This window comes from Cynocephalus volans, chromosome 9, assembly GCF_027409185.1.
Source record: "Cynocephalus volans isolate mCynVol1 chromosome 9, mCynVol1.pri, whole genome shotgun sequence".
In the NCBI taxonomy this organism is placed as follows: domain Eukaryota; kingdom Metazoa; phylum Chordata; class Mammalia; order Dermoptera; family Cynocephalidae; genus Cynocephalus; species Cynocephalus volans.
In genome coordinates this window covers 34617591-34631249 of record NC_084468.1, presented here as the reverse complement: position 1 = coordinate 34631249, position 13659 = coordinate 34617591, and the positions used below count along the sequence as shown (strand labels likewise).

At 38.0% G+C, this 13659-nt stretch overlaps 1 protein-coding gene across 1 annotated transcript; it reads left to right on the top strand.

The window, feature by feature from the left end:
- Window positions 1-334: 334 nt before the first annotated feature.
- TLR1 (toll like receptor 1) lies at window positions 335-2710 on the top strand. Its single transcript, XM_063107428.1, is given in 3 exon segments — window positions 335-1159; window positions 1161-2234; window positions 2237-2710. Coding segments are annotated over 3 exon segments (2373 nt in total).
- Window positions 2711-13659: the final 10949 nt, after the last annotated feature.

Genomic DNA, 13659 nt, shown 5'->3' with positions numbered 1-13659 from the left:
AGGACATGGTTAAGAGGTAGGTATATTTTGGGGGTCCACCCTTCAACCTATTACACTATCCATATTAAAACTTATTTGATTAGGGCTAGCGTAATTATTTATCAATATTTATATTTCCCTGGTTTTAGGCTGTGTAACACAAAAGAATGTAGCCTTCCTTTTATGGTTCTCTAGTAATAAATGTTTACTGTTAATGTTAACCATGCCTGATTTAATATAATCATTTAATGTGTGGGGGTTTTTTGTTTGTTTGTTTTGTTTTTATTTAGGATCTGTATCTGTACCAAGATACTCTGAAGAATAGTTCTACCCTTAGGAATGTCTAGTGTTACAAATGACTAGCACCTTCCATTTTGCCATCATCTTCATGTTAATACTTGAGAGAAGAATCCAATTATCTCATGAAAGTGAATTTTTAGTTGACAGGTCAAAAACAGGTCTCATCCATGTTCCCAAAGACCTATCCCCGGAAACAACAGTCTTAGATATATCACAAAATTATATATCTGAGCTTCAGACTTCTGACATCCTATCACTATCAAAGCTGAGGATTTTGATAATTTCTTATAATAGAATCCAGCATCTTGATATCAGTGTTTTCAAATTCAACCTGGAATTGGAATACTTGGATTTGTCTCGCAACAAGTTGGGGAAGATTTCTTGCTACCCTACTGTGAACCTCAAGCACTTAGACCTTTCATTTAATGCATTTGATGCCATGCCCATATGCAAAGAATTTGGTAGCATGTCTCAACTAAAATTTCTGGGGTTGAGTGCTACACAGTTACAAAAATCTAGTGTGTTGCCAATTGCTCATTTGAATATCAGTAAGGTTTTCCTGGTCTTAGGAGACACTTATGGGGAACAAGAGGACCCTGAGAGCCTTCAATACTTTAACACAAAGTGTCTGCAAATTGTTTTCCCCACAAACAAGAAATTCCATTTTATTTTGGATGTGTCAGCCAGCACTGCAGTAAGTCTGGAACTGTCTAATATCAAATGTGTACAAAGTGATAATGAATGTTCTTATTTCCTAGATGTTCTGTCAAAACTTCAGACAAACCCCAGGTTATCAAATCTTACTTTAAACAATTTTGAAACAACTTGGAATTCTTTCATTAGGATCCTCCAGTTGGTTTGGTATACAACCATAGATTATTTTCTCAATTTCAAATGTGAAACTACAGGGTCAACTTGATTTCAGAGATTTTAATTATTCTGACACCTCCCTGAAGGCCTTGTCTGTACACCAAATTGTCAGCAATGTGTTCACTTTTCCACAAAGTTCTATCTATAGAATCTTTTCAAATATGAATATCCAAAATTTAACAGTGTCTGGTACACACATGGTCCACATGCTTTGCCCATCCCAAATTAGCCCATTTCTGTATTTGGGTTTTTCCGATAATCTCTTAACAGACTTGGTTTTTGAAAACTGTGGAAGCCTGACTAAGTTGGAGACACTTTCTTTACAAATGAATAAATTAAAAGAACTTGAAAATATAGTTCATATGACCAAAGAGATGAAATCTCTACAAGAATTGGATATTAGCCAGAATTCTCTAAGTTATGATGAAAATAAAGAAGATTGCTCTTGGACCAGAAGCTTATTAAGTTTAAATATGTCTTCAAATATACTTACTGACTCTGTTTTCAGATGTTTACCTCCTAGGGTCAAGGTACTTGATCTTCACAATAATCGAATAAGGAGCATTCCTAAAGAAGTCATGAAACTAGAAGCTTTGCAAGAACTCAATGTTGCTTTCAATTCTTTAACCGACCTTCCTGGATGTGGTGTTTTTAGCAGCCTTTCTGTACTGATCATTCACCATAATTCAGTTTCTCACCCATCAGCTGATTTCTTCCAGAGCTGCCACAAGATTAGGTTGATACAAGCAGGCAACAATCCATTCCAATGTACATGTGAGCTAAGAGAATTTGTTAAAAATATAGGCCAAGCATCAAGTGAAGTGGTAGAAGGCTGGCCTGATTCTTATAAGTGTCACTACCCAGAAAGCTATAAGGGAACGCTGCTCAAGGACTTTCACGTGTCTCAATTATCCTGCAACACAGCTCTGCTGATGGTCACCATTGGGGCTGCTGTGCTGGTGCTGGCTGTCACTGTGACCTTCCTCTGCGTGTACTTGGATCTGCCCTGGTATCTCAGGATGGTGTGTCAGTGGACCCAGACCCGGCGCAGGGCTAGGAACATACCCTTAGAGGAACTCCAAAGAACTCTCTCCAGTTCCATGCTTTTATTTCATATAGTGGGCAGGATTCTGCCTGGGTGAAGAATGAGTTACTACCAAACCTAGAAAAAGAAAATATACGGATTTGTCTTCATGAGAGAGACTTTGTTCCTGGCAAGAGCATTGTGGAAAATATCATAAACTGCATTGAGAAGAGTTACAAGTCCATCTTCGTTTTGTCTCCCAACTTTGTTCAGAGTGAGTGGTGCCATTACGAACTCTACTTTGCCCACCATAATCTCTTTCAAGAAGCTTTTCATAACCTAATCCTGATCTTGCTGGAACCCATTCCACAGTACTCCATTCCTGGTAGCTATCACAAGCTCAAAAGTCTCATGGCACAGAGTACTTACTTAGAATGGCCCAAAGAGAAGAGCAAACATGGACTTTTTGGGGCCAGCTTAAGAGCCGCCATTAACATTAAGTTGAAGGAACAAGCAAAAGAAGTAGCTCACACATAGAGATAAAAATATTCCTCTTGTCAATGTTGCTGCTTTTGGAAGTTCCAACAATGACCTTATTTTGCATCAGCATGATTCTAAATATGATTTTGAGTTTATGATAGATATAAAGATCTGTACTTTCAGACCCCAGTTCATCACTTATATGTGGTAATAAAAATTAATGGAATAACAATTTTGATTTAAAGAGTAATTTCTAATGTATGAGGGATTCAGCTGTTTCTTGCTATCACTGAATGCATCGAATTTATCATGAAATCAAGAGAAGCACCTGCTTCTCTTCAGTGATGTGTGTTCCTGCGTGCTGGGGTCGATATTAGAAAAGTCCGTGACTTTTATGCCTGTAGCTGGGTTTCTGCAGAAGATTTCTTTAGCTGTTGGTGACCTACCATTTCCACACACACTTCACCGCTGCATGTTGAAGGCTGCTCATTGCTGTTGATGCAGACTCTACATCTGAAGGGGTTTTTCCTGGCCACGAGGCCCGCACAAAGGGCAATCAGAAGTGCCGGAGAGCTGTCCCGGGAAGCAGCCCTCAGCCACTGTTGGAAAGAATTGGTGGATAAATACCCCAATTTTCTCACCCAATTTTTTGAGATAAATCTTGGATGTAGTTTACACTCTCCCTGAGATACCAGCAGGGTAAAATTCTGGCTGTCCGCAGTAGAAATGGCTTGGTAAAGTATTCTCCATTGGATTTCTTCTTATTTTTTTCTCATCTGCTCTTTCCTCTATGGGTGTTTCCTGGGATCACTTCTGCAATAAACCACTTGCAGTGGAATACTTGTCTCAGAGTCTGCTCCTGGAGGAACCCAAACCAAGAGTGTGTTCCAGCTCAGTACCGATGGAAATTCTGAGTGCCGTTTTCTGTGGCTGGAGATCTTGCTGAGATTCTAGTTGTATGAACTGACATGCACAAGAGCCTTTGCTCTTTTGATCAGAAAGAAAAATAGAGTTATATGTCGTGTTTCTATACATAACATCCCTCTCTTGGGGGAACTATTAAAATAGGGCATAAGCAGATTGGGGCAGTGTAAGAAATGGGCTATACCAGATATTTTTCATAGTTATTAAACATCCTCACAGTCTACTTTTTACTCTGGCAGCCAGCTATTGGCAGGTGTAGCCCTACAGCACCTTGGCATAACTTCACTATGTATCTTTCACTTTATGCCCCATGACTTCACTAATACCACTCACTGCATGGGATGCTTGTAGAAGCCTGTCCAACCATTCCTATACACGCACAAACCTAGAATTGCCAGGAATACCCTCTGTGGCAATCTGTGACCACTACGGGATGGGAACCATTAGATAAATACTCCTCTCTTCTATTCTTGGGTAAAAAAATGAGACATAGTCTATATCCATTCCTTAAACAAGTCCCCAGCATTATTGAGCTTTACCTGCCAGCCACAAAAGTCTCGCCCTACAGAACTTAATGGTCAATCAGTGGACATTACGTGTGTCCAAATAACTAAAATAAAAATCAATGAAATAAAAATATATAATGGAAGTTCAAAGATTATTTAAACTAACAAAAAGTCTTAGAAATGATGTTTTTTTTTTTCTTTCCATTGGGTCTTGATGGAATAAACAGGCCCGTTTTGGGACTCACGTCCCAATTTGACTGGACAAGAGGTTTTTGAAAAACAACAGTTGGATACAAGTGTGGAAACTTACATAAAGACCATATTGTCAAAGATTTTGAAAGTCTACGTATGGAGATAGAACTTGGGGGTATATGAAAGTCACCATTTAAACCTCTGTGAAGTATAATAGTAAAAAGCAAATTCAAACCATAAAATGTATGCTAAAAAAGTACAAAAACTCTTGTTCTGTAGTGGAGTTGCAACAGTTGTCAGAACTGGATTTTCCCATTTTCTTTTGGAGGATTGCAGTTTCTGTATTGAATTTCAAGATTTCAGAATCAAGTTTCAACTGCTCAGCAAGCAGCTGTGTATTAGTTTTCAAGGGCTACTGTAAAAGGTACCACAAACAGGGCAGCCTAAACAACTGAAATTTATTGTCTCATAATTCTGGAGACTAGAAGTCCAAATTGAGGTACTGGCAGAGTTGGCTCCTTTTGAGAGGAGAGAGGGAAGGATCTGTTCCAGGCCCCTCTTCTCCTTGATGTATAGATGGCCGTCTTCTCCCTGTGTCTCTTCACGTTGTCTCCCTCTGTGTCTTTCTATCTCTATATCTAATTCCCCCCCCTTTTAAATAAGATAACCAGACCAGTTTTATTAGATTAAGGCACACTCTAATGATCTCATCTTAACTAATTATATCTACAACAACCCTATTTCCAAAAAGAGGTCACATTCTGAGGTACTGGGATTCAGGGCTTCCACATATACATTTTGGGGGATACAGTTCAACCCATAACACCCTGTAAATCTAACAAAAATCCCTGAAGGGAGGCATAAAGTCACTTAGAGTTTATCTAACAAACTCAAGATTTTGAGAAAATAGAACAATCCTATTCATAAATAGCTGATTTCATGAGTAGTTTTAAGGAGGCTGCTAGAGAGGTTGAATTAATATTGGTGGAGTCTCCTGCCAAAAAATTCCACGTTATGAAATGAAGAATTCAGGTCAAAATATGGATAAATATATAGTAAGAAAAATAAGAAAGATTTCACAGATAAATGAAAGAAAGTATTACAGAATGTGTAAATATGCAAGCTCTGAATCACGTTTGGGTTTCAAGTCTAGATTCACCACTTATTTGCAAATAACCTGGGACAAGTTACTTAAACTTACTAACCCTAGATGTCATTATTTGTAAAATGCATCCTTACAGTAGCTAGCCGAGACTCTTAGATTTCCAGGTATGAATTAAAGATTGGTCCAATATGTCCCCCAAACTACAGAGTTCACTCAGCAAGCTTTCCACGTGGTTCTGTTGAAGCCCTTTTTCCTAGGATTGAGGTAAGAGGGAGTACACCCCCACCTGTCCTTCTTGAAGGTAAATGGAACTCATAATACACCAAAACCTCTTTCCAAAATCCTCTTCTAATTCACAACTCTTCTCAGCCTCTCCAACCCCTTTTTTGGCTAGAGGTGGATGGGTGATCAGCAGTAGGTCACAAAACCAGTTGTCTAGGCTCACACCTCACTCGACAGAACTTCATGAAAATTGAGACCAACAGAATTCCATTTTATCAGCCTGTTGTATTAACGATACTGCAGGGGAATGGGCATTTTATATGGTGATAACAGGAGGGCATAGTAATTCGGCTATACATATTGAGAGCTTTAAAATATTCATGCTCTTTGACCTGGTAATTCTACTTCTAGGAATCTATCCTAAGGAAATAAGTTGAAATGTGGACAAATATTTATTCACAAGTATGTTAAATGCAGGGTCATTGGTAACAGTGAAAAATTTAAAACACTCCAGCTTTCCAACAATGGAGGAATGTGTTGTGCTCGTTAAATGACATATTTCACAACCATTTAAAATAACAGGTAAGGTTGCAAGGGTAAATTTTATATTGTGTGTTTTTTACCACAACTTAAAAATGTTTAAGAAGTCTTTTATTAACATAGAAGAATGCTTATATTACGATATAAATGAAAAGCATGGGATACAAAATTGATCCAATACGGTTCAACCATGTTAAATAAATGCATAGAAAAAGTCTAGATGAAATATACGAAACCATTATCACTGCTTGCCTGGCGTTGGTGTTTGTTTTTGTTTTTATACTTTTCTGTGTTGAAAAATTTACAACCAATAAATAAGAAAATGGGGCTTAGGAGATCAAAACTAGGTCTCCATCAGACATGGGACAATAGAGAATAAAGGTTGTAAAGCTGGGCTCTGCACACAGGCATTCCAGGACTAAATCCTGGCTCAATTTCTCTGTACTTCTGTGCCCTTGGATGGATTTCTTCTCCTCTCCCAGCATCCTTTTCTTCATCTGTAAATGGGCATAAAAATCATACCTCTCTCATATGGTTGTAAGAAGTCAGTGGTACAATGGACTTAGCTCAGGGTCTGGTCTAGAAGAGGAAGACACAGTGGGTAGAAGGAGCATCACGGGACAGAGCACTTCAGCCTGAATTGTGCCTATTCCATCTCTTTCTAGTGACCTTGGGTGGTTATGTACTTCCTCTCTGCTTTGTTATCCTGGATGTAAAATGAGGAGGATTTAATGAGTTGATATATGTAATGTCCGTAGAACAATGCCTGGCACAAAGCAAAGCTTCAATAAGTGTTAGCCATTATTACTATTATGTCATTATTATTATTATCCTTGTTATCTAACACATCCAAATGTGGAACTGCAGCCGAGTTGCTCATCATGTTCAATCTAGATTGTCCTGGGCTTTCTACGATTAAATGAAACCAGAAAAGAGACAAAATTTAACTACATAAAAACTGAAAACAGCTCTATGTTAAAAGAAACAAGCAGATGGGCAAACAAACTAATGAAACAACTAAAAATGGCAAATGTGGAAATATGAAATTGGGGAATGAACTGGCAGCAGACATCACAGATAAAATTCTCTTTATATCTATATATCTATATGGATAAAGAATTAGTAGAATAAAATAGAAAAGCACTAAGATCCCAACTGATACATTGGCAATGAGCATGAACAGCTCTAAACAGAATTCAGTCAGAAAACAAACATATGAAAAATTTTAGCCTCATTATTTCAGCCAAATGTCCCCAAGGTTTCTAGTTTTGGGCTACCACTCTCATTTCATTTTAAATAAAATCACTCGAGTCCCCAACCTGCATGGTTACAGGACAGCAGTCCCTCCTGAGGATTGCAGAGAAGAGCTGAATTTTCTGTCTGCCTCTCCCAGTGGCTCCCTGTCACTCTGGACCAGGTCACACTGCCTTCTTTGGCTGTTCCAGAGCTCTGTGGTAAACTTCATCCTCAACCTAGAACATGGTCGCTTCTCAAATTCCCAAAGTAAACAGCCATACAAGTGGATAACAAGCCTTAATAAAAATCCATTATCAAAAGTCATCAACAACTCAAGCTACATGTCTTTGAGAGTAAGAGGACAGGAGAGCTACCTGTTGGTAATATAGTCAAGGCAGGCCTACGAGCGTGTTCACCTCTTCCAAGACAACTTGAAGTTACAGATACTTCTTGGAACTTAATGTGGTAGCCTCCTCCCCCAAAGAAAATATGCTAAGGGAATTTCTAAGAAATTAGAACGAAATGATTAATTGCCAATGCAAGAGAAAATATAAGAAATAAGAGCCTAAGTCTGGGAGGTCCATATCTATCAAATAGGTGTCTCACAAAAAGAAAATAGAAAAAATGGAGGAGATGACATTATCAAAAAAATAATACAGGGAAATTCCACTGAAGGACATGAATCTCCTAACAGCTCCAGTGATGTGAGTGCAGGATGCAGCAGGACTCCATGGAAAGATTATGCAGACTTACAGCTCAAGGGCAGATCCAGGAGTTTGTTCATCTCTCCAATTATTTTGGATTATGGAGCCTTTTTCATTTTCCTGATTTCCGTATTGAAATGCAAAAAATCCATTAAATAGCTAAGTAGAACAAGCACTATTATCTAATTCCTGGACAGAGTCAAGAAGCTCTATTTGAGAATGAAGGCTTTAGGACTGGTACTGAAGGTAGAGGCAATTCCATAGGGAAATGCTTAGGAACCTGGGAAAAGAGGGGAGGAAAAATATATACAGTAGTCCTCCCTTATCCCCAAACCAAGGTATCTTCTCTTGGATACCTTGGACAAACCAAGGACAACAATCCTAAAAGCTCCCAGAAAGAGAGAAAGAAAAAAGAAGAAGAAAAAAACTAGGTCACATACAAAAGATCAGAAATCAAAATGGCATTGCACTTTTCAATACAATACTAGAAGCTAGAAAACAATAGAGCGATTTCTTTAAAATCACGTGGGAAAATTATTTGCAACTTAGAACTTTATATTTAGTCAAATAATTAATCAAACATAAGGCATGACATTTGAGTTCCCCCTCCAAATTAATCATCGGTGTACTCTTTCTCAGGAAGCTACTGGAGGAAGTGTTCCACTATAACAGACAAAAACCAAGAAAGAAGATGCTATGCATTCCAGGAAACAAGAGCTCCAATACAGGAGAGTGGAGCAAGGACTTTCTAGAATGGCAGCATGTAAAAGTAAGAGGATGTTAGCTCTGCTCTAGTCCTAGAAAGCATCCAATCCGTACTGGAGCAAGATGACAGAGGTCATTTGAAGGAGGCGATAGTTTACTTGATAAATTTGATTACCTAAAAATTTTGACTTGAGAGTACATACAAATTTTGGCTTGAGAGCTATTTGAGAATGTGGAGGAAATTGTCACAGGTACGTAGAAACTGAACGAAATAAAACACAAGGTAAATATTAACTAGAGAAAAAACAAACAGTTTAATCATGGACTGTAATCATAGTTCTTAATGTAGTTTTTAGCTATGCCCCAATATTTACATAGGTCATAATACTATAAACACTGAACAGTAGTTTAACCAGAAGTCGAAAAGAGTTTACGTAAATCTCTGCCAAAATATTGCTCTTAAAAAAAATGAGCCACTTAAATTAGAGAAATGCTTTCCTTTTTTTAAAAAAGTCAGTTTTAAATGACATCAAATGCAGTGGTGTGTTGGTAAATACTTAAAAACAGAATCTAAAAAAAAAAAAGCTCTGACAAAGTATTTACATTATCTCCTTTACTTTCATGAGTCTAGAAAATTAGCAAAACAATAAATAAAGGCCTGGTTTATAGTGTTCGCCAATTTCATGGAAACACCAGGGTCAGTTTCAGGGCACCAACGTGACATCACTGAAGGTGGAGCTGGAGGGAGATGTGCAGTAATATACCACTGTATAGTGCTTTCACCATACAGATACAGTGGATGTAAATAAACTCAATAGCATAATAACAGTAAATATATAGTAAAATAATTGGGAAGGAATGAGTTCTGAGTACTTACTACTTCTGTTTTAAATATAGTTAATTTAAGTGCAAGTATATGTAATTTAATTTTTGACAATAGTTGTTTTAAACAACGGGCTCACAATGTTCTTGAAAATTAAAAATTTGCTCTCACGAGCTGGTATAAGCTGGCTCTACCAGAGCACTGAATGTATTGAAAATATCTTAGTAAGCTTGATTCTGTGTGTAATTTTTTTCATATTCAATCAGAACAATGGCACATCGTTCAGATGCAGACAAGGAAATCCAAGGGAATTCCTCATTTGGACACGTCTTAAGGATGTTTATTATATAACTGAGCTGTGTGACTCTGCCTAAGATTAACACTAAACAACTCATTGATAAAGTTATAGTAACAACTACACCTGGATGAGAAATTCAGACTTGGCCCTTTTCCTCTCTTCTTGTTTCCCTTTGGCACTTCCTTGTTTAGCCTGTATATTTTATTTTCTCCCTTCTTTTTGTTTCCATTCCCTTCCTGTTCTGTCTTCCTTCCCAACTTTTTCCATGTTGTTATCCACATTCTTTCTTATATTTTTGATCCTCTACCCTTTCTGCTTTTCCCTTCCATTTCTCTCTTTTCCTCTTTAATTTTTCTTTAATATTTGTTTATTCTCCCTTTTCTCTCCCCCATCCCTAATATAGACATTTTTCCTTTCCTGTCTTTAAAGCCTTTGGGATAATTTCTGAGGACACAGGTCCTGAGAGATGTTTCTACAGCAGGATCATTCACCAAGTGAGCAGGGAGCAGGGGCTTAGTCGGAGCTAGCATGTTGGGAGATGAAAAATGAGAAAGATCAACATTTGACATAACTAGGGAAAATTGTATGGGTGAATTAGAGTTCCAGTTTTTGGGCTAATTGTAAGATGGTCATTTATTAACTTAAGGCTTTAATTCTACTTGTCCAGTATGGCAGCCACTAGCCGTATATGGCTATTGAGTTTGAAGTGTGGCAAGGCTGACTTGAAATGTGCTATAAATGTAAAACACCAAATTTCAAAGACATTGTAAGAAAAGAGAATGTAAAATATCTTAACAATTGTTTATAGTTAATATTTGTGAAATAATATTTTAATATAGAGGGTTACATAAAATATATTACAGCGGTCTCCTTATCTATGGTTTAGATTTCTGCAGTTTTAGTTACCTGCAGTCAACTGTGGCCTGAAAGTGTTAATATATTTTGAAAAAGAGAGAGACCACATTCACATAACTTTTATTACTGTATATTGTTTAATTATTCTATTTTATTATTAGCTATTTTTAATTTCTTACTGTGCCTCATTTATAAATTAAACTTTATTATAGTTAAATACGTATAGGAAAAAACAATATATAAGGGTTCAGTACTATCGGAGGCTTCAGGCATCCACTGGAGGTCTTGGAAAGTATCCCCTGTGGATAAGGGGGGACTACTGTATTAAAATTAGGTTCACATTTTTGGTCTTTTTAAATGTGGTTACTAGAAAATTTAAAGTTACTTACGTAGCTTGCATTATTTCTATATTCTAGAGGACAGTGCTGCATAATAAAGTATTTACTAAATCTCTTCAAAGTCTTTAGGTTCCCACTACATATTTAGGGCCATTTTAATTTATTTGTTTGAACTATAATTTTCTCCTTATGCTCAACGTCTGTAGTAAATGAATGATAAACTATTTGAATTTCCTAACCATGTGAGAATTTTTTTTGCCTCATTTATTTTTAAGCAATATGATTCAGAAAAAATAATCTCTGTCACCATTTTCATTTACAGATACCCATAATTAAAGTAGAGGAGGTTAATGCTATTAACACATGCTCCCGACTAGACCCTGAGTCAGCCCTCAGTGCCCTTGGGGAGAAAGCAGCCCTGGGTCAGGTGACTTTCCTACCTGCCTGGATCAGGGCCTTAGGCCCTATCAAGGGCAGGACATGAAATCAGCCAGCAGACTATCAAGAAGCCGCTGAGTCCTCTGGCTACAGAGATGCTCCATTTTGGATGGTGAAACAAAAAATCCAGTTATATTTCTCATCTTGGGGGAAGTGTCCCCAGGATGAGCCTCAGCCCTGACTGTAAGCCATGAGACTGAAAAAAGACTGTAAAAAGAAATAAGTAGAAGCAAAGGCAGCAATAAAGAGAGGCTGGGAATAGAAAGAGAAGCAAACTGAGGAAGAGTCAAAGGGAAACCGAGTCATAGCCGGCGTGGGGAACAGCCCACACCCACTTTAGCGGGTACAAGATGGCTTGACCACAGGGGCTGGTTCTGAGTCCCGAAAAGCTATTGTTCAAGGTCTCTGCGAGGCCTGGCTGTCCTGCTGCTGTGCTTGCTTGTTTGGCATCTTCAAAATAAACCTCCATCTGCTTGAGGTCACCCAAGGCTCTCCGTTTGTTGCAACTCATGTATGTAGGCAGAAATATGGAAGGCAGAAGTCCGGACTCATTGGAAGGCCTAAGGGAAGTGTGTGTGTGTGTGTGTGTGTGTGTGTGTGTGTGTGTGTGTGTGTGTGTGTGTGTGTGTGTGTGTGTGTATGCGTGAGAGAGACAGAGAAACAGAGAGAGAGAGAGACAGAGAGAGAGACAGAGAGAGAGAGGGAGGGAAAAATCTTTTACAGGAATAAAAAAATTACCTAAAGTTATCAGCACGTATGGTTCTGAGCATACTATTCTTGGTTGCTAATGTGAATAAGGATTTAAAAATTTTAGAAATATCCCAGGTGAAGACAGAGGGAGCAGTACCTAAACTCTTGGGCACCTGGAGTAGTGACAAAATTGTGGGCTTTGGAGCCAGACAGACTTGGTTTTGAATCTCTCACTGGATGATGACCTCGGGCAAGTTTCTTGCTCTCGCTCTCTCTCAAGCAGCTTCCTCATCTGTCGAATGGGAATAATGTCTGTGTTCTATAGGGGTTGTGGATTGGCCAGTACCTTGTTTGCAATACTTCCTGCACTTAGGGAGTAAAGGCAAGCTTTAGTGATGATGATGCAATGACACAGAACACTACTCCCTCACTTGGCTCAACTTGTTTTTGGTAAATAAATTTAAAAATAAGTAAAGAAAACTCCATTTACTGATAGCAAAGTGTTTAAACATGTTGGTCTCTGGGAAAAGGAAGACTATGTCTTTGGACAACAAAAACTTCAACTGATTATTTTTCCTTGAGAGTGCAATATACACTGTGAGTGGGCTGATCATAGTTGTTTGAGAATTTTTGACATAAAAAAGATTTTAGAGCTTAGTTTATCCAACAAGCTAGGAACACCCTCTCCAACACTCCTGATGGGTGTGCCCCCAGCCCCTGTTTTCACGTGTATGTGTAATATAAATATGTTTGTGTATGTTTAGGTGAGCAGTAGATCAGACTGATTTTGTTTGTTTTTATACAGTTTTTGTGTGTGTGTGTGGGATCCCCCTATAATATATGTAGAAATACATGCATTACACTTTTAATAAAAAAAACCAATCTGATTGTGAAAAAAAATTCTTATTTTAAGAACCCACACCTCTCCTCAATTTTACACTTACACACACCTATTGAAATTATTCATTTTTAAATTGACCATTTCTCCTGTGGACAAATCCATCTAGAAGTTTTCATCTCCAGTAGCATCACCTTAATCTTAAGTCAACTATAAAGAAGACTTCAAAAAGAGTTGCTTAAAAAAAAAATGATGTGTACTCTGCAATCGACATAAAAAGATACCATGCTTGTTTTATGACTTCACTTCAAGACAAGGCCTTTAGCTAACCCTTCCCACCCTCTCTCAGTGAGCTTGCTGAAATTATGAACCACGGTTCCTTTATTCCTTCTCATCACCTCTTGGCCACTTCACTGAATTTGATGGGTGGGATAATTGACCTGAGCCTTGAAGTAAGGCACCATCAAAGTGCTCTAAGATGCTGTGGAAAACCAGTATGCCAGATCTGCAAAAAATTAAACATGGAATTACCATATGATCCAGCAATTCCACTTGTAGGTATATCCAAAAGATTTGAAAGCAGGGACTCCAA